The sequence below is a fragment of the Cheilinus undulatus genome, linkage group 8 (genome assembly GCF_018320785.1).
Source record: "Cheilinus undulatus linkage group 8, ASM1832078v1, whole genome shotgun sequence".
NCBI classification, from domain to species: Eukaryota; Metazoa; Chordata; class Actinopteri; order Labriformes; family Labridae; genus Cheilinus; species Cheilinus undulatus.
This window is the reverse complement of record NC_054872.1, coordinates 17,941,340-17,963,413: the sequence shown is the minus strand read 5'-3', so window position 1 is coordinate 17,963,413 and position 22,074 is coordinate 17,941,340. Positions and strand designations below refer to the sequence as shown.

The 22,074-nt window shown below is 39.3% G+C and overlaps 1 protein-coding gene across 1 annotated transcript in view; it reads right to left on the bottom strand.

The window, feature by feature from the left end:
• LOC121513684 (CUB and sushi domain-containing protein 3-like) overlaps positions 1-22,074 on the bottom strand; it is a 309,293-nt gene that overhangs the window by 51,543 nt on the left and 235,676 nt on the right. The window contains exons 50-57 of the mRNA XM_041793592.1: positions 21,856-22,041; positions 19,582-19,776; positions 18,641-18,814; positions 14,362-14,535; positions 13,489-13,662; positions 10,784-10,969; positions 8,214-8,387; positions 2,166-2,348 (exon numbers count right to left, since the gene is read on the bottom strand). Coding sequence (XP_041649526.1) covers positions 2,166-2,348; positions 8,214-8,387; positions 10,784-10,969; positions 13,489-13,662; positions 14,362-14,535; positions 18,641-18,814; positions 19,582-19,776; positions 21,856-22,041 — 1,446 coding nt within the window. The remainder of the gene's footprint in view (positions 1-2,165; positions 2,349-8,213; positions 8,388-10,783; positions 10,970-13,488; positions 13,663-14,361; positions 14,536-18,640; positions 18,815-19,581; positions 19,777-21,855; positions 22,042-22,074) is intronic.

Here is a 22,074-nt window from a genome sequence, read left to right as displayed (position 1 = left end):
CAAGCTGTGATTAAGTTTGACACCCCTGATGTATAGCAAATGTGAATCATTTTCATAATTTTAACCCTATAAATGCCAGTTTATTTATATAATGCCACTTTTTAGCAGGTGCACCTGCATAAACAGGTGAACGCACATGGCTGTAGTCTTTACACCCTGCTCTACAGGGATTGGCTGCTTCTTGTTTTTCAAAATTATTATTTATGATGCAGACATGGCTGCAAAGGTGTTGATGAAAGGGGGATTTTATATTTTCACTTCAAAGACATAAATCAAAGAAAATACTGGAGAACCGTTGATTATACAGGCCACATCTCTCTTGCACGCGACACACCTATACACACGCACACACATGAATGTGCATATGCATGTGCACATACCCTGAATGCTCAATACCGTAGGAATACAAAGAAGCCATTTACAGATGAATAATCTTGTTTTTTAACACTCTAAATCTTTATAACCCTTAAATTATCATTTTGCACCATATAATGTAATCTACTGTAAATACCATATGATGTCTCTGCAAATCTATCATATCAGCAACGAATGAATCTGATGAAAATCCCTAAAAAATAAAACTTTGAAGGTTTAAGTCCAGAATGGATACCTAACATAATCAAATACATGTTTTTTTACACCATGGCCATGAGATACAAAAATACAGTTTTCCCTGGTTTTCATCAATACAATTTTCCAGCCCAGATTTCAGTGTGTGTTTTGGCTGCACCTACACACTCACACAGACACACTCACTAATTTCTCAAAACACATACACACCAGGCTCTGACATCCATAGAAAACACCCAAAGTAGTTTTAGTTGAAATAATTTCACTGGCCTAAAGTCACTGGTATATCCTATCAGTTCAAACAAGGTCATTATTTCCCACAATGCCTCTATGCAAACATTGAAAAATGGTGAAATTTGGCAAAAAATTTGTGTGTGCAAATATTTTTACCTCTGAATGACTGAATTACAGAGGAATTAACAAGATTTCTTATTTTTGTATTGCATTGGCAGTGGAATGAAAATAAGTGGTTTTAATCATAGTCAGTGTGGCCTAAAAGGGCTTTAGCAGGGAGAGTGAGTTTTTTTTGTCCACACAGTGAAAAAATCTGTGAACACAGTGTGGGTAATGAAATTTCAAAATTTCATAAAAAAAAATCTTTGTCAAATATCACCATCCTAGCATGATAAATGCCAAAGTAAGAGCAAAAACTACAATTTAAAAGCCCTAAAAGGGCTCTAGGAGGGCCTGAGGGTTGGAACTGGACAACATTTCACACTGAAAGACTGTCTTGGCAGAGAAGATGTTTCTGCATGTCACCCAACCGGGCTTGGCATCAATTTTATTAACAGAGAAGCTCTGCCATTAACAATTAAAGGCAGCAGTAGCCTGTCAGCTCAAGAGTAGGGCATGGATACATCATTTTATCTTACCCATCCCAAACACTTTCTATGGGAGCTTTCCCAGATGAATGTGAAATATATCCATGCAGCAGCTAAATGAAAACAATCTATCTGTTGTGTCAGGTTAAAATAGTAAACCACTCAAAAATAGTTTCATACCCATGTATTTCAAAATACCCAACTCAAAAGTGTCTTTTTATCTTCTAGGTTAATAAATGTCTCTCTGTTTCAAGTACCATGTCGACAAAATGTCAGACAAACCTCTTTTTTTCTTTAAATTGTGAAAATGTATTTCTCCACAAAAATGATGAAACAACAAAGGCTGATTTGTGTTTTACCACTGTGTTTAAAACTACCCCTGTGCAACCTTAAGTGGTCAAGTGCTAATGCAAAACATAGCAGTTGAGTCTAAGCTGAATTTCACGTTGGGCCATTAAATAAGGACCATAAAAGAGACAATGCAGAAAAAAATACAAAAAAAAAGGACCAAGCCTTTCAGTGCAAGCTTTCGGTATAAGACAGTTTTCAAATTTTACTTCAGTGGGCACTATAGATAAATTACTAATAAATACTGTGGTCTGATATCCTTTCTCTTTTCACCATGCAGATCTTTGCACAACTCTTCAAGTAACTGTACGAGTTTAATTGTGTGTGTGAGTGCGCCTCAGTGTTGCTTCTCTGTTTGACTCCTGTGCTCTCCTCTCCCACTGTTACTAATGAAACATCACAGAGACATTTAAAAGATTCCCTTACGTTTGCAGAAAGGCTGTCTGCCTGACCAGGTCCCGTTGGGGAAGCAGATCCTCTCTGCTGAGCCGTACAGTGTGTGTCCCACTGCGCAGGTGAAGCGCACCTTGCTGCGCACTTTGAAGTTTCCTGCCTCTCTGCTGGCATGGGCAGGAGTGCCAGGATCCCCACAGGTGTCTGCTGTGTCGCCTGCATCAGGAAATAACATGACAAGTAACGATGACAGAAATAATAAATAAATAAGGAGGACATGCATTTTAAGTGTCTATATTTTCGTCCTCAGATGGGACATTTATGATATTATGGCAGTACAAAATATCAGTGCTTGTTTCTGTAAAACAGAGGGATGATACAGAGAGGACTTAGACTGAAACTGTACATCTTTTTAGCCCTCCAGGATGCAGCTATAAAACACACAATGCACCAATGAGTAGCTGTCACAATGCCAACAACCTGGAGGACCGATACGTTTCATGGTTTTGACACCAGGAGCTTTCTGTCCATAAAAAGCGCAGGGCCAGCATTAAAAGCCAACCAGCTGTGGTTATGAGAAATGATGAATACAGTTTGACCTCTGGAGCTAAATGCATTTTTTATTATTATGAATTATCCTTCCTGTCTTCTCTCTTTTGGAGGAACATACAACACGTTCAGTGTCTTGCACCACTCGTTTAGCACACCTATGAAATATCTCCAATAAAATGAATAGATGCCTCCTGTAAATTCTCTTTTCATGTCCCCATTAGGGATGATTTCTGCGTGGGTAAAAAAGGGACTTGTTGTCTGTCTAAGCCACTGGAAAAGAGAGAGATGACAGTTATGGAGTCAGCGTCCCATGATGGCTGAACATTTTTTGTTGTGATGAACACCGTGCAAAGCTGAGTGGTGTAAGGTCAGGTTTAGTTCAGCAGGTGGGTTGGTTTTCGTTTTGCATTACAGGACATCCTTGGAGCAAAGGGAAAAGCACAAAATACACAAAAAAACAGCCAGCACTTCAACTGATGCTACTTCAAATCTCCCACAGATATCAAACCAAGAGCAAGGAAAGAAAAAGCAAAATGTTTGGCATCAAAAGCCAAGATATCACAAGAGGAGTGAAACAGATTGACTGACAAAGCACAAAGCAGACATACAGAGAGGTAGAACTCTTTGTACCATTTCTGACACTGCTGTTGTACAAGTTCAGTGTGGTCTTTTTGTGTAGGATTTCTGCTTATTGACTTTGAGATCATGTTCCTTGAGCTGTGTGCACACCCAGTGCATCATTCACTGTGTGGGGCTTTGTTAACAAGTCCACTATTCCTGCTGCTGTTTACTGGTCTGTAAAAGAAAGGGAGCTCATATCATCTAAACACGCCCCTCTACTCACTGTGGATGGGGGTTATTAAAGTCTGTGCAAAGCAATGATGATTAGTAGAAAGACCACTCTAAGTTTGTTGATTCACAGAATGAACCACTAGGCTGAATTTCAATAATGAAAAAAAAATCTGTGTTTATAAAATTAGGTTTCAAAACCATGAAATGGTTAGTAATGTCTGCTCTATAGATGTTGTAGGTGTGTCTGTTAAATGTAGTGAAAATGCCGACTCATGAGAAAGATAATTCTCTTTAAATTTCTAGAAACACTACAGCCTTATAATAAAGGGCTCATCTGTCTGTTCTGCATAGCCTGCTTAGCTCTACATCCAAACCAGATCCACATTCATATCATGACAGGCATATAGCTTTGTGGCCTGACTTTCATACGATGTAAACGCAGCTTCAGGCTGCATTTCTTAACGTTTCATTTTCAAGTGTATGTGTAACGTGACATTTTGCATCTCACCAGCATGATGTGTCTGAGTCGTTCAGTTTCTGCCACACTTCATTTCCTCACATTGCTCCTTCAAAATAAAGGTGTTTAATCAACAACAAGAGCAGGGACTTTTAGCCTGACAAATTTGACAGAAATAACACGTTTGTCACTCAACTTTAGCAGCACAATGCTTAACAAAGAGAAGAAAGTTTCAGATGCTGATTTGAGAGAGAAATATAGATCCACAGCCTGTATCTTTTAATCATCCTGACCCGAGGCAAGCAAGATATTTGCAAATTTGCCTGTTACTGAACAAAAACACATTCATGTGGGCTGGCAGCTAATTTCCAGCCCTGAAATGGAGGTTAGGTTAGCAAGAAACACAACACAAAGATAAAGCAGGCAGTGCTTTCATGTGGTTGTAGAACAGCAGTGAGTTGTTTTCTTTACAAAAACAACAAAAGTTTTGTACTTATATGTCTACAGTCGCCATGGTTCGTGTTATGCAATTTCCTATGGAGTTTTTTTCCTCAGTAGGGGCGCAGCTCGATAGCAGCTACATCACGTGTTTTGTTGCTCTGATTGGACTGTAAAGATGTGACAGCCAGAACATTCATCCAACGTTTTGTTTCGAAGGCCTTGCCCTTTCTCAAATGCTGTGTATTGAAGGTTTTTCAGATGGATGTGTGGAACACATCCATCTGGCGTCTCAGGTTATTCTAATACCTGTTTGCTGGTGATAATTTATTGGGCATCTCATGTACTGTATGTTTGTACACCAGTGTTGGAATTGAACTGACATCACTCAACCTGAGGTAGGCCATATGGGAAAAGGAACCCTTGAAAGTACTATCATTAAGCTCAAACTTTATTGTTTTTTGGGTGTTACATTTTTAGAGCCATTTCAAATTGAGCCTGATTTGGATCTCTATCCATACCGCTCACTTGTGCAGAAACTAATCTAATCATGTCAAAGAATCACACCTGGTGCTGATACATTAAAGCTGTGGGTAACATAGAATATGAATTCATTTATGTGCACTGTTGCTACCTTTGCAGTGCATATGTGTCTGATAGAGGGTAATTGACACATGAGAGTGTTTATACTTCTCCCTGCCAGTCTCTGCATGTATTTACATACACTTTACTTTACAAGTGTATGTTAAGTATGTATACTTAAGCTTTCCCCATGTGTGTGCGTGTCCACTTGTGTGTGTGATTGTACTGTATGTGTGAGCAAGTCTCACAGCAGCTGTCGGTACTTCATTAGACTCCTTTGGTTAGGTGAGGCGGTCCGGCTCGGCATGTACTGTGACAGCTATAATCTCACTAATTGGGATGGTAGTGGATTTGGTTTGAATCTGAGTTAATGTCTGTTCACCAAGGCTCCCTTTGTGAGGAAATAATAAGGCCTCCAACTCAGCCATGCAACAGATGAGGACAAAAGGGGAATGGCTTGGCAAGCAGTTTTAAGCCTTGTCTTGCTAATTAACAAAGGAGGATGGATGAAGAGAGCAGAGATGCATGGATGGATGCATGAACGCTGGGCTTGACTTCTGAGGAATTCATCATCTAAATTATTGTGTTGCTATTGGTGATGAACACTGAATTCAAATGTGCAATTAAATAAATCCCAGCTCTGCTGACAATGGACTCTGCAACAACCTTTCTGCAAACTAACTTTAAAATGTTGCAGGAGCACAGAAAAAACATAGACTAAGTCATAATAACAGTTTAATCTTTAAAAGAGACAAGAACATGCAAACATTTCAAGGCAGCACAGTTATCTTGCTAACACTTAAGTACTCATTGCCTCACTTGACAACTTTTGGCTAATGTGTCTGTTAAAGTTGGTGCTATTAAGTACACAACTTTCCAGGCTTTATCACAACTTTAACTCCTGTGAGCAACAACTGAGGTCCAGCTGTGTTGTTCTAGTTTCTCCAACAGCTGTAACAGATGTTTACTGCCATAGGTCTGAATTTATCAAGCCTCTTCATGATGAACCGGTGTTAGACAAAGGCGTCTGCTATGCATCGTTTGTTACTGATTTCCTAGTTAATAAAAGCTGACTGTTGCCAGCCTGTGTTATATTATGAGGACAATTCATATTCAAACTAATATCTAACACCTAGAATAATACTCAATATTGACTGAGGCCTAGACTTCCTGAAATTTTGATTATTTTTATTTCTGTACCTGGCCTGACAAGTTCACTGTTGATTTCACATTTACTGAAACCATCACTAAATTTTCATCAAGCATTGAGCTCTAGTCTTTAAGTAAGTCCTGACACTTTTTCCAACTTGTGAAAGTCAGACCGTCTTTATTCTGATTAAATATCTGGTCACTCACTCAGGAATCTGTGTACTGCTGAGATTCCTCCACAGGGGTTTCATCTCTAAATACCAATTGCTCTTTGACAGTTAAAATACTTCTTAACAGATTAATAAAGGATTTACTCATCTCACTCTCTAAGTGATGGGTTGATGCTGATTAGGTTAAGGACAAGTCAAATTAAATGCAGTGGATGTGCTTTTGTTATGATGATTTTGAATAAATAAAAGTTTATGAGCCTGATCTCATCAGATACAAAGACGTACTTGAGCCCATACTGCTCAAACACATCTCCGAATGAGTTATTAAACCAAATTAAATACAACATTGCAAATCATCACTTTCCACCAGACTCATTTGTCATCACAGCAGGGTGCTGATCAAATTCTTCCAATAAAAGATGCTAAATTGGATTTAAGGACTAGATGACAGAGAACAAAAGGCCTTTCAACACCTATTTTTCTGACCATAAACATTAAAATGACATGCCTCATTAGGCTCTAAACTATAATTTCAGCCTAAAAACCGTCATTAGGCTGCACGAAACAGCTAATTATGCAAGCAAGAGCAGAGAAAAACACTAAACACACCATTTCCCTCCATTTTAGAAAACTAAGAACAAAACACTAAAAAATTCTGATTCTGAAATGGATTTTAGCTCCGACATGAATGAGTATCTTCTAACTATATCCTTGTATAATAGCCTTATTTTTCCTACCTCTCCTGTCTGAGTAAATACAAAATATTAAGGTGAGTCAACAGTTCACACTCCCATTTACAGGAGAGAGAGAGAGAAAAAAAAAAAAAAACAAGAACCACACGAGTGAGCTTACAATCATTAATTCTGGGCCAGTGAGTTGAACAAACCGAGCGAACATTCAGTAAAGGGAATCCAGTTAAAAGGTCAGGAATGTTTAGGTGTGACGTGAGGGAAGAGCACAGAGGAGATTAATGGATAAAGTTTGTAGTTTGGCAGACATACACCATCAGGCACTGTTTTACCAGGTTTTCAGAAATGTCAAGGGCAGAGTCTTCAATTAAATGTACTGAAAACTGTGTTGAGACTTTTGTTAGCCACAGTCTGCACTTTGGTGGTGTCAGATGTCATATCTTACACCCGATTGATTGTTTAGGCAGGAAGCAACATTCACTTGATTTCAGAACTAAGATTCAGAAACTTACTTGTGAAAAACTAACTGCATGGGTCCAATATGTTGGCAGGTACCCAGCATCAAACATTTCAATAAGGCCTTGAGTTTAAGAGCAGTAAATTGGCTCAGTCGGGATGATAATTATCTTGTGTTATTTTGTCTGAACTTCACACAAGCACTAATTTTCTTATGCCTTTATTTCTTTTTGACAGACCTCTGACAGATTCTAATCAAATCACCCGCTGATGCCAAGACTCCCACGTTTATTCACTATGCATTTAAATAAATACCATCTCGTCACTTTTAGGGAAATATGTCACAGTAACCTGATGCAATGGGGTTTATAACGTATTGTTTGCAATGCTAAACATGTACAGTAAGTAGCACGTTTCAAGTCAGCATCCTGATTAGTTAGTTAAATCTAGACATTGTTCTCTTCACTTTGCCTTTTTTCACTATTAAAATGTTAACTATGCTTTGCAGACCATAAGAAACAAAAACGTTGCTGTTACATTTGTATACTTCTTTTTTCTTTTGCTACAAACATCACAAACAGAATTCTAGTCAACTCTACCAGAACAAATAAACCAAAAGGCATTTGAGGCTCATTTACTATAAGAGATCAATGAAAAAATACTATTGTATCTCTTCCCATTCCTTCGGTAAACCTCTTTACAGGAAGACACATTTACTAAGTAAGTGTGCAATAAAACAAAAAATATGAGTATTCTGCAGGATACTAATATCAGTGCCAGTGTTTGTTTTATCTACCTGAGCAGTGGGGCAGTGGACCACTCCAGTGTCCGTTCAACTGACAGGTGAGCGATGAGTCCCCTATGAGCTGGCGGTCTCCAGAGCAGGAGTAGCGCACCGTGGAGCCAAAGGTGAACTTGTCGCCGCTCATCACAGCATGAGGAGGGGTACCTGGGTGGCCACAGTCCACTTCTTCATGCAGGGAGAAAAAACATCATCAGTGGATGGGTGAGGGGATGGAGGGATTTGTGTTGCATGCCGCAACGTACTTGATACAATCCAATCTTACAATGCCAGTAATGATAGTGTGACAGTGCTCTTAATTTTTCAATAAAAAGGGTTGTATGTCATTTATTTAAATTAGAGAATAACAGTGAGATTTTGCATATTGTTTTCCCAGAAGCTTAGCTTGTTTTGTTTGAGCATATTCATTATGTAAGTCTGACATGCTAGGCTAATATCTTCCTGGCGTGCTAATTCACCTAATACAACAATGCTCCACTCTGAAAAATAAAATAATAATCCCAAACAGTATTTAAAAGATAACAGGCTTTTGTCACCCGGCGGTCTGTCTATTTCAGGTTATGTGGCTTGCAGATAAATAAAACAGGACAAAACCAACAAGCCATTCAAAAGCATGCTGGTCTGCACTGCTGTGAGACTTAAATTCAAAAACTGTGTTCTGTTGAAAGAACAATTACAGAGGATGGCTATGCCTCAGGATCTTAAACATAATCCATTTGTTTACTCAGAACAGACTTTATTGACATAATAGTCTTTTTTTTTAAATCAAGCAACAATAAGATAAATCCTCAATTCAACAAGATGCTTGCCAGATAGTGTCAAGACTTCAATTTCTCTTTTTTGATTTGCTTTAATGTTCTGTTGACCTTAACCTATGCTTGTTGGAGCTTTAATAATCAGCTTAGTCTCATAATGAAAAGTAAGTTTCTGTAATTTTACAAAGCTAATTTCTTAACAAAGAGTCAGTGATGCCTGGAGCCGTGAATAAACATTTGAGTCAGACACTCCTGTGTATCTCTTTAATTATTATTCTGTTTGATAGACTAAATGGGGGTGCGTCATCTCTCTACCATGAAATGAAGTGCTTTCCGAGCCTGTGTGCTAAATGCAGAGTTTTACTTCAGATCTCTTCACCAGAAATAGGTCATTACCGTTGGCGGTCTCAAACAAAAGTAGTGTGCATGATGAGCCAGGTGCTGGAGAGACATTACAAGCTCAGATAACCCTTACAATTCATGGATGGTTGCTACATTTTGAGCTCTTGATTTAGAGGAAATATTGACTATAGCTTAAACAACTGGTACTGTGGAAGTTTCTCCATTTCTATATTAGGCACAGTGCCACAAAGCCATATGCCACTAAGACATCAAATTATATACAGATGCTCTCAGACACAGTATTTAGAAAGTCATACCATATCCATTTCAAAAGTTTATGAGAAAAAAAAGTTGACACTAAAACTAGACACACATAAGTGTTCAATCAAATACACTAGTTATTTAGAGAGTTGGACCAACTGGTTGACAGAAAAATCAGGATACAGACAACAAACTAGAAATAAAACCTGGACAAAGCCTTGTGATTTCAGAAGAGAAACCAACAAAGATGCATATTCTCTCTAACGGTTAGCAGGTAGCAATTCTTGCTCCAAATCAAAGTCTTGTATGGACACAGAAAAAATGACCTTACTTCTTCCTATATTTATGATGTTCATAAATAAATGTTCATTCTCAATCGGAGTTTATGTGCTTATCCAAATAGTATAGTTTCCTTTTTATTGTCAATACGGGTTCTATTTGGATTTTGATCTGCTCTGGGGTGTGACTACCTTGAGATCACAGTGACCTGAACCCTGGACAGAGATATAGCCATGTGTGTTTATCCTGCCTTCCAGATACTGTCACTTTGACTTGACAAAATGGAGATGTGACAATGAAAATACTGAGCTCTAGGCCTCAGGACAGTCATCAACACACCATTTGGTAATGTCAATGTGGCTATGTCCACTTCTTTTATACAGTCTATAAGCCACACAGCTAAGATCCCTTAAAGAATCAGTGAAGAGGATTTAGAGGCATTAAATGGTAAGAATGCCGATTGCAATCTGCTCCTGTTCAAAGCATTTGGAAAACAGTGTGACTCAGTGATAAACATGTAAAGCCTTGAAGCCAAGTTTGTCCTTTCTGGGCTCCTGTATAAACATGGCTATGAAACACTAGATGCTCTGTGTAGGGGTACCTTTTCTATCTATACTAGTGCGGTCAAATGTCTCAGTTAATTTCGATTAATTACTCACTCTGATGCCATCACAGAACTGGCTAAAGTATCTCTGTAACTTTAATTAGAGCACCTTTACACTTTTCAGTGCTCTTAATGTTTTTAATTCTATGTTAGTTGGTTCTATGTTTCAGAAGCGAAATGAAAATTGCGATGCCATTCAGAAGAATGTCCTTTCTGATTGTTTTGTTATCTTTGATCACACATCTTAAATTAGATTTTTTTAATCAACTGACAGCACTAATCTATACATTAAAAAGCTTATTCTACAATAATAACCACTGTACCGATGCATTCTGGTAGAGGTTTGTCCCAGTTGCCTGTTGGCTGGCAGGTGAGCACTGATGAGCCAAAAAGGTTATATCCTGGGTTGCAGTCATAGAAGACCACACTGCCAAATGTGAAGTTCCCATGCTCAATCTTGCTCTCCCGGATTGAATTGGCAGGAATACCCGGATCAGTACAGTTCACCACTGCATGAAAAAGACAGGAATGAAAAAAATACATAGGGGCTCATGAATTATTCACTGTGTTTAATCATGACAGGAGAATGCATACAGTAGGATACTGACAGCAGTCCAATTAAATTGTGATTGCTGCAAAGATATTTCAGGGAGGACATAGGTTTTCAGTTTAATTCAGGCAAATTAATGTCAGATCTCCAGTGTCACATTACTTTTGAACTTGTGGATTCCCTTTTCCTTTAGTTCTTTTGACCTCTGTAAAATTACACAAAGTCAATTTACAGAAGCATGATTTCTCAACCAATGTTGTGCTATTGACCCTGTGCACAGGGTTTCTTTGACACTAGATGGTCAGTACATATCACACTAATGCAAAGCAGGAGACTGAAAATAGCAAAAATTGATTATTCACAGAATAATGGTAGTATATATAATGTAGTATTGGTGAAATGTACAGGGGTTGCCATTACATTGTGATTATTAATATGTAATGGGTTTTAATAACTGCACCTGTCTACAATTCTGTTGTAGTCTCTGATACTGTATGTGTATCTGGACAAGTTGCAATCTCGCTTGAAGTATTTCCCCTCATTTATTATAGTATAAAGTGAGAATCTGCATTTTGAACAGAATCTGCATTTTGAACAACACCCACAATCATCATCAGGGATCTGACTTCTTGTTCCTAGAAACTATGCAGTCTTTTTTCTCTAGTTGGAGCATAATTTGCATAAATGCTATCTGTCAGTATGTTCACTTCTGAGTTAATAATAGAACTCTTGATATGACCTGAGCTGTGTCTTTTTCTGTTTCTTCTACAAAGAGGAAGGCAAGTGAGTCCATGCTATATTTAAGCATTGTCAGTCATAATAACAACCAAAGCTTCCTTCTGAAAAACAACAAAATTGAAGGCACATTTATTGTCACAGATTCAAAGGCAACCAGTCTCCAGGCTGCTGAAATCTCCAGAAACACACAGCTGACAGGATGGTTTAAAGCTGAGAGTAGCTGAGGGTGAAATTAAGTTCAGAGGAACATCAAATTAAATCAATATTGCAAATGAGCAAAAAGCTGGCTTAATGTGAGAAAATTTTAGTGCAAATGCATATTTTGACAACAGGAGTCATGACAGTTTAATATGATTTTACTCTTTTGATCTTTTACCAGGTCTGTCTCTACAGTGCAATTCAAAGATATGAAAACTGTGTCTCCTCACATCTTTCTGCCAAAAAAATCCTTGCCAAGACAAGGTATTTTTAAATGGGCAGAGCCTGGCAAATTAAGCTTGGGCTGACAAGATTCAGAAGAAGGAGACCTTATTCATGGATTCAGTGTTATGTTTTAATAATTACTTTCTCACTTTGTTGTACAGACTTTTCTGAGCCAGTTGACATTGTATAGAATGACCTTTACAAGGTATCTGAAGTGTAGAATATGTGGAATATCTTTGAAAGCATCTATAAAAAGTTATTTTTGCCTGAGCCTTAAAAAACCTTCCATCATGCTGCACAATACATCTTTTGTGTTTCTCCATTTAAGAGAGGACAAAAATGTATAGTGGAGCCGAAATTATTTCCTGTCAAATATATTCCTTGGTGAGAATTATTTGGGGAAAACACAACATCTTTCTAGAATGGACGCGAACAAAACTGTGCAGAGACCTGCTGATTGTAAACACAGCACTAATGAGCCCTACCTGGGCTAACTGAAATTGGACACAACAAAACACAGCCACCATCTGACACAAACAGTGAGATGTCCTCCTCTAAATGTACTTTGAACTTTCTTACTTTCAAAGTAATCTCCCCCTGTAGCAAGTTTCTTGGCAAAAACTGGCTGGAAAATTGCAGAAACAATTCCCCATTTACACCTGACTTTTCCATACATCCTGCTGCAGGCTCGTTACTGCTGTATTTTCCTGCTTTGTTCTGGATAGGAAGAAGAGATAGTGACTTTCTTGTTCAGATCAATAGACGTGTGAGTACTGCTTCTGTCCATTCTGTTCTGCTGTCCTTGCATGTTGACAGTCATTCGCAGCTGATTACTGAATGATCATAATACATCTGCTGTACAGCAGCCTAGTTTGTCATTTCTGAACTTTCACAAAAAGTGAATTTAATCTCTTCTAGCTCTTTAGCTGGATCTTAGCTCTGCATGCTGGCAGCTACCTGCTGCAATGATGGCTAGCCTGATTCTCAGGGGCAAAGTGGCTCCTATTATCAAACATTTAAACACCTTAAGCTGATGTGATACACTAAAAGTAGCCCTCTTCAGAAAAGATCACATCAGATGGTTAATGAGATGCATAACAATATGACAGATCTGCTAATTCCAAATTCTTGTTGTACAGTCTTGCTTTCAGCTCCTGTCTGTCTCACCTCCTGAGGCAATGTATCTGAGCCTCGGCTAAACATGCTGGCAGAGACAAGCAGCTTTTCAGTTCAACTGTCAACATACATCTGTGTCCTGCTGATACTTTAAGTCAGCCCAGCTGCCAATCATAAATCCTTTTAGTAGCCGGACTCTACCTCTGCATGTTGGTGGCTGCTGGCTCCACTGGCGGCTGGCCTGGCACTGGGCTGTAGAGGGTCCTTCCAGGGTATAGCCTTTGTTGCAGGAGAAGCGCACCATATCATTGTAGTTGAAGCCGTCCCCTGTGGTGCGGCCATAGATAGGGCTGCCTGGGTGGCCACATGTGACAGCTGAAAATGACATGCGTCACCCAGGGATGTGTCAGAAAGGAGGAGGCAGAGAGAAAATGATGGAAGATGAACGTCAGCAGAGAAAGGGTACAAACAAAAAAGGTAAAGAGGAGAGGAGTGAGAGGCAGAGACAAAGATAAAGGAGAGAAAGAAAATTCAATAATAGTGATCGATAGTTGACGTACAGTGGCACCTATCATAGGAATACCATTATCATGTAATTAACCTTAGAGGACAACGGGGGAATTAGGAATCAAGGCATTACCTCTTTTGAAAAAGGGTAAACAACATATCTCAGTGCATCAATAGGTGAAGAGGACACTAGGAATTACATTATGAAGATATTTATTGACTACTGACTTCGCTGCTTCCAAAACTGTGGAGCGGGGCCCTAAGAGAGCTTTAAAGAAAAGTTATTTATATAATTTTGTGTTTGAAACAATGCAATAAAAAAACATTGTTTTTAAACTTTCTTTCCTGGTAAGAAAAAATCTGATTCAAAGTTTCCCTTAAAAAGTTTTAAATCAAAACCTAATAACTGGAGCCCAACACTTTCCAAATGTTGTTTTCCAGTTAAATATTGGTATCTATATGGAGAAATTCTGAAATATTGCACAAATGCAACCTCACACTCACACACATACAGTTCATTCTTCTTGCACTTAACCAGGCAGTGGAAATTACTATTCAAGCACTTACGGATACAAACTGGGAGAAATCCAGACCAGACATGGTCCTGCTGGCAGATCCGTACTGAGGAGCCAATGAGCCGGAAGCCAGGAGTGCACTGGTAAACCACAGTGTCTCTATAACCAAAGTTTTCCCCGATAACCTGCCCATTAACGATCTGCTCTGGAACACCACAGTGACCAGCTGTTCCATTATGGAAAAGGGGGAAAGGAGAGAGAGAGAAACAATGTACTGATAACACATTTTCTTTGACTAAATGTTGAATTTATATGGAAAGGAAACCAAAGACAGCCCATCTCTTACAGTTTATGTTATTTATAATATTCTGCAGTCAGAGGAGTAGCAACCGAGGGAATTTACTTTGCATGAATAATAATGAATTATCTGTCATTTGTGTATTGCAACACTTTAGGTCAAGCTTGTAGCATTTGATGATAATAGCCTGCAGTGGTATTCACTGAACTAACGGATGGTGGTTGTAGGGTAGAAACACAATTTTGATTGTGTTATCCAGTTGAATAACTTTGCATTCTGACAGCTGTATTAGAAAATAAAATGAGGAAAATGGTGATTTAAAAGGTCTTGGAATTACAATGCTGGCAAACAAAATTAGTTAGTGTATTCATAAAACATATTGGATTTGGGAAGCGTTTTTCAGCATCATTATCTCTGAATAGTCTTTTTTTTCTAAATTCATACTGGCTTCTGCTTTACTTGCATTGATAACTCAGCCTTTCTCATCTACAGTAGACAGAGAGACGCATGATGTGAAACTACACAAAATGTGTGCAATACGTTCATGCACGTAATCGTATTACTTTCAGCTACAATAAATCCCTTTCAGAAAGAAGAAATCTTGCTGAGATTTCCTCTGCCACTTAAAACCTGGGAAATTGCCCCTGACTGTGAGTCTGATTTTCCTAATTCACTAGTGCACCTCGAAACTCAGTCAAGCGTTTTATTATCACACTCCAGTTGAGAGTGGCCAGATTCTGTGAGGATAGTGTTGAAGTAGGCCACTATACAGAGAGATCCTTGGCTATGTTAACCCTGACAGTCATACTGCTAAACAAGAGAGAGGTACGCTTGTTTTAATGAACTGTACCAATATAGAGTGAAGCTTGAAGTGCTGGTGCCACAGGGTTGATGAACAGACTAATGCATCTGCTGGAGGAACTGTCACATTCTGCTGCTATGTGGGCTTGAATGCAGCCCAAATAATTACATGTGTCACATTTTCTTCTAGCATAGACTGGTGATGAGCTGTGGTAAGCTGAACTGGAACATATTTTCCTGTTTATACATCTTAACAACAGCTCAAGATCTTTTGGTACAACTTAATGCAAGTCTCAAACTCTACATCGCTCACTCCCATGACACATTCATAAGAACAAAATCCAGATGACCCTATGTGTGGACTCACTTTAGATACCAGGGCCTGTTTCCTAGCACACTTGACCACAAAGTCCAGTTCCCTTGATCAGTGTGATTATAAGCATACTGGACTTAAGTCTGCTTGAAGAGATGGTCTTGGACACGAGTCATGTTTACTTGATCTTCATCTGCAGGAGATGTGAATGCAATGGGGCCCTGGTCGGCAAGTCTCTTCTGCCTCTTCAAATACTACTGTATCTGTGCAGCATGGACCAATTTCATCCTCTGAGCTGCACAGTAAATGTGGGAAGTAGAGCTTTGTCTAAAAAATAACAAAAACAGCCAAGGTCCAGGATTGACTCCATTGTCCACACCAGGGTTGGAGCAAGAAGTGTTTGAGATCCAAGCTTAGGAGGGTCGAAGAGTAGTTTTTACTCATCAGGCAGATATATACACAGTTTTCAAGCGATTTTATACAAATTTAGATTAAAAACAACAATCACGCTAGAAATTATTGGACAAAAATGATGCTGTTCCATCTTAAAAAAAACCCCTCCTTTGCAGCCAACATAATTTATTTTAAATGCTCTAGTTATCGAAGTGTGCGCATCATTCTAAAATCATACACTGTAAAACTTGACCAGTTGATAATCCTAAAAACATTTGACGTTAAAGTTTTCAAGTAATAGAAATGAACATTTTTGAGTATGACTCAAGTTAAAATACAATATAGGATTTACACATTGCAACTGCTAGTTTCCCTTATGTCTTTCATATTTTGCAATTTCGGACATCAATGCCACCAAAACTAAGCTAATTTGATTGATTTCATGTAACAAAAACTGAGAAGGGCACTTTGACCCAGAGAGTGCTCTTCCACAAAGTTCAGTATGCCATCCTTGCTATGTTGAATTTTGTCCCCACAGGCGGGACTTCTCTAACTGAGTGGGTAACTTCAGTCATGGTGCAAAAGTGTCTAATGCCCAAAGCCATTCTGGGAAAATTATGCAAATTAAGGGAAGACTGTCTCCAGTATTCAAAACTAAAATGTGTTCTATCAACTGAGCTAAAATAGTTTTTTTTAGATCTTAAAGTTAACAAAACTTAAAAATAGATTTAAAAAAATCAACTTTATATTGTTAGGTCTTGTGAAATTCACTGTATTGAAGATGAATAATTTTCACTTACACTTCTTTTGGTATTACTTTTTTAAATTTAGACAGCATGAATTTAGTGTAAAAGTTTACAATCTGTGCTATTCATTTAAAAGTAAACATTGAAAGTAAAATGTATTAGATTTAGATATACTTTAAAAATTACAAGAAATGTTATCATCTTAAGCCAGGCATACACTGTGCAATTTTCATCCAATTCAGCCACAAATTTTGTGTTGCACAACTCACTTTGAAGTCGGGCCGACTTTCAGTCAGACTGGCATTGTTTGTGGTGCTGTGTACAGGGGGGTACAACGGCCCACTGTGACCTGACTGCGAACCCATGAGCAGCTCCCAACTGGTCAGATGGATTTCTGACATGTTTGATATTTTGGTCGTATGACTCCAGACACTCCGACAGTCAGAGCAAAAATGTGAGCAAAACAAACAACTTTGGGGTATTTTTCCTTTGCAAAAAGTCAGACAATGTCCCAAATTACCATGAAAACAGCTGGAATGACGTTCTGATGCCCCCACAGCCATGCTATGATAAAGGAAATAAGCAGGAAATATTCCTACCCACCGGTCTGCAGCTGACGCGGAGGTGATGCTGTTTGTGTGTGTGAGATAGATAGAGAAAGCGAGAGAGAGGATATGAAAACACTTCACCCTCAGTGTGTGAGACTTTTATAAAAATCAAACTCTGCAGATTTCTGTCACAGACCGTCCCAACTTCACTCGTACAGTGTGAGCACTCAGATTAGGCATGACCATCAGACCGTATAGTGTGAGCACACAAACCATGAGCGATGGTCGTGCATCCTAGTACAGTATGAGTTGACATTTTGCCACGACTGCCATATGGTCAGCTTGAAATCACAAAGTGTATGTCCGGCTTAATACAATGTTAAAATCATGTTTTATACTGTAGTATAAGATCTTGGAAGTAAAATTAAAAGGATGATTTTATTCAGTTTGTTTACAAGAATGAAATTTCCATGTCCATTTGTATACTACAAATGATTTCTTTTACATTTATTGATCATAACACTGAGCAGAAAAAATACTTTAACAAGCCTGTAAGATTTGGAGGTTTTGAGAGAAAGTACCAGGGCTTAAGCCCTGTAAGCCATCCCCTATATCCGCCTACGGTCTGCACAGAGCATAAACAAATATTAATATGTGTGGATGCAATGGTTGCATTTTTCTTTTGTCTTTTAGGGGGACTTACAACCTAACTAAATGCACACCCCCACCTACTGTATAGGATTGTGTACATACAAGTGTGCTCAGACAATGTTAGAGGGGAGGAGGACAATAGTGCTTGGCATGGTACAAAACAATCAAGCCTAATGTGAAAACATCCTCAGGCTTTGCTGTTCAGCTACATGATCCAATCAACCATAGAAAAGTACCGTTACTGAAATTTCACAACAATTTTAATCTTGTTACCTTTACCAGATGAAACAGGTGTGTCTCAGCCAAAAGGGATATTTATGTTGCAGGAGTATCAGCATGAAACCGCAACCAGTGACAAATACTGCATCTTTGTTATGTTTACTGTAATTGGCCGTACACACTGAGCAAAAGAGCCAATTCAAGCAACCCTCCATTTCCCAATCTGGTTCGATTCTTGCCATTATGCCTGAACCAAAACAGAGAAGCAGCTCATATTCTGTCCCAACAGATTTCCCACAGTGTTTGACCCAGGTCAAAGCTATCCTCTGTTAAGTTAAAGAGATCATTTAGACCATGCTCACCCAGGCAGTGAGTCTCCATCCCACTCCAGAGGCCGGACAGGAGACACTCTCTCACTGTGGATCCGCTTAAAACATAGCCGGGGTTACAGCTGAAAATGGCTGATGCTCCAAAGGTTGTTTGGGTCCCAATTTTTTTCCCATTAGGAGGAGTGGGCAGATCGCTACAGGAAATGACTGCAATAAGATAAAGAGAACAGTAAAGAGAAGAGGAAGTTAAGAAGGCAGGGAAGGAAAAAACACAAGACAGCAAGGGAGTGAGCGAGAGGGAATGGGAGAGGGAAAAAGAGGAGACAGAAGTTGGCTTACATCTCTAGTCAATGGGAGAGCACAGTCATTTACACCCATCTTACCGACCTTAATGCGATAAAAGAGTGACCTGTACTATTTCATGGGGAGGATAATGATGGTGTTTTCCTTTGTTCCGACATCTTTCATCATGCTGGCTTACATTTCCTTTGCTATTACACAGACTACTCAGCTTTTTTGCCTCTTAAAAAGTAGTTCCCATGGCAGCGTAGAAAAGATTTTCTTCGATAAACAATATCCAACAGAGGCTGAGATAGAAAACGTGAGGTGTTCAAAAGTAAATCATGCAGCTGCTGATTTAGAGGCCATAACAATTTCTTATTTTTCTTTTTGCATTGTTACAGTCGATGAATGTGATGTGGGGTGGACGGAACAGAAATTTTAATTTTTCTGTATGCAAAGGCTTGTTATTTTATATTGGGTATGAAATGAATTAACGAAACACATATTCAGTGTTTTAATTGGACTGACACTTTGTGTTCGACCAATGATGTTTAATTTTCAATGCCAAATTATGAATGAAGTGGAAAGAATTTCCAGTATACAAAAAAATTACTTTCCCCAAGTTTAGGGATTTGGGTGATCACCTTATAATCTGGTGATTTCTACTTGTTGTTGCAGGAAAGGTTACTTACTTTTGCACCGGGGCCTTTCATTTCTCCAGCTCCATACCCCATTGGCCAGGCACCTGATGTGGGCAGGGCCAACTCGATAATATCCAGGATTGCAAGTGAAGATTATTTTTGTTCCATACTCGTAGTGCGAACCATTGACTATCCTCCATTTCCCGTGGTCCAGAGAGAAGGAGCTGAGGCTGGGGCATGTAATGACTGTGCCAAACCAATAAAAAAGAGAGAAGGTTGGTTGAGGGGCAGACATTTTAAGTTAAGGATAAGTCAGGTAGACAGACTTATGTTTCTCTTATCTCACTGCAAAATCTGTAAATGTAAGTCACCATCCTGTGATTTAGTAATCACAGATCTATCTTTGGCTAGTCTTAGTCTGGTTTTCGTGATGGAAATAAAAGGCTGTCGATGAACATTTTTAGTCATAGTTTTAGTTGACGAAATTAACACTGCACTGCGAGAGCTGAACTGGAGTGTAAAATTTGCCTGCAATTAATATTCAGCTTCTTGCTATCTATTTTTTTTATTATTGTGTAAGAAGTTAGGGATTTTGTAATGAAGCGGCACATCCAGGTTCTATAGGAATCCACAGTAGGGGGGGAATGTGGTTGGTTGTCACACAGGTTGGTTGTCACAATCATTAAATCTCACCACCAGAGGGCGCTGTCTCCCAAAATTTGGCGTGGAAATGGCCAGAATTGAGATCAGAGCTCACCTACATAGACTTCTCTGGAAAAGGAAAGCTGAACTTCAGGGAAGGGGACTTTTTGTGATTTTCATGTCAAATTGTAAACATTGAGCTCCTCTGTATTTTTCTTCTTGGCTTTTATATAATGGATTTGTAACAACAATTGTTACCCTTACAAGTATGAGGGAAAAGTCATAGTAAAAAAATGAACGCTAGCTAATTACTTGTTGGATGGTTGTTAGCCTTGATGCTAGCAAGAAACTCCAGTTGGGGTTGGTCGTCACATTTTCTTTGTTGTTGGTTGTCACGTTTAGTAGTGAATGTGTATAGCCTAGATAAGTAGGCTATTATTAGGGTCCTCGCTGCCCAAAGGGCAAGGACCCTATTGTATTTCATCCATTTCTTTCTTCTTCTTATTATTATTATTCCACCAGGACTTTAAACCTTAATTTGACCCCCTAAACACGCTCAAAAACTCTCCAAAATTGGCACACACCTCAGATTCTGCGAAAAATTTGATAAAATGAAGAAGTTAACTCCAAACATGCCAAAATGTGTTCTCTAGCGCCATTGCGCCATTGAAAACGGGGGAATGGGCAGGTAGGGTGTTAGCTGTCCGACACAGGGCTCTATCTCTACATCCTATCCACTCAGCGCTGTGTGAACGTGGAAAGAGAAAACTTTTTTACTCTAAACGTCCTGCTGGGCTCCCAGTGAGCATGTGCCGTGCATGGAGAGAGAGAGAGACAGACAGACAGAGAGAGAGGCATAGTGAGGCTGGACTGTTTCACTAACGAGGGGCGCAGAGGTTAGAGGAGCGCAGGAGTTGATGATCTGTTACATTGGTGGACCTATTCAAAATGTTCAGGGCTCATGACAGCTCATAGCCTATCGTCTATACCCAAAACCGGCCCTGCATGGGACAGTCATGGTACAAGTTATGCTGGGTGGGAATGCCGACATGAAAACAGGGGGCTAATTTATCAGTGGCGATCCACTGCAGTGTAATACATAAATGGGAAACCCTGTAAAGGATCAATGAGTCAGGTGGAACATACTCGACTAAGCATCCCTGCTCTGCCCTGACAGAGAGGGGATGCAAGTTAACAAAGGGAATGCATTTTGGTCATTTTGCTAACAAGGGGGATGCCATCCCCCCTCAAATCGCCTACTGGCTATAGACCTATAGGCTGGCCTAAAGATGTTCCTGTTCATGTCCACATTACGTACACATTTCAAGTCAACACCTAAAGCTTTGATTTAGTGTAAGAATGACTATTGAAAGATGTTTTGATGATGAGCAATTCACACTAGAGTAAAAAATGTGGCAACCAACCCTGTTCTCCCCTACACATCAATTATTACAGTACAGGGTCATGTTAAGACTGCTTACAACTCTTTGAGAGGATTTTAAATCTAAAAAACTCTAAAAAATCCCAAATCAGTGTCTTTTCCATCACACTAATGCCTGTCCTAATCTCTCAAATGTGTTTTCTTCCCACTGATCAACCATGCTATGTCTTCTTGTGGTTACTCCATTTCTTTACTCACTTTCCTCTACATCCCCAGGCTTTCCTCTAAAAACCCCCACTCACCAATGCATCGGGGTATCTTGTTGTGGTTGCTCCAGGTGCCGTCTGGCTGGCAGACTGTGGTCGTCAGCTCTTTGGAGGAGAGCCGGTAGCCGCTGTTGCAGAAGTAGGTCACCCGAGTGCCGACGGAGTAATCAGCAGCCAGCACACCTCCGTTCACTGGCGCACTGGGCACACCACAAGACACGGCTGCAAGCAGCAAGAGGACGATTGTCGGCTCAC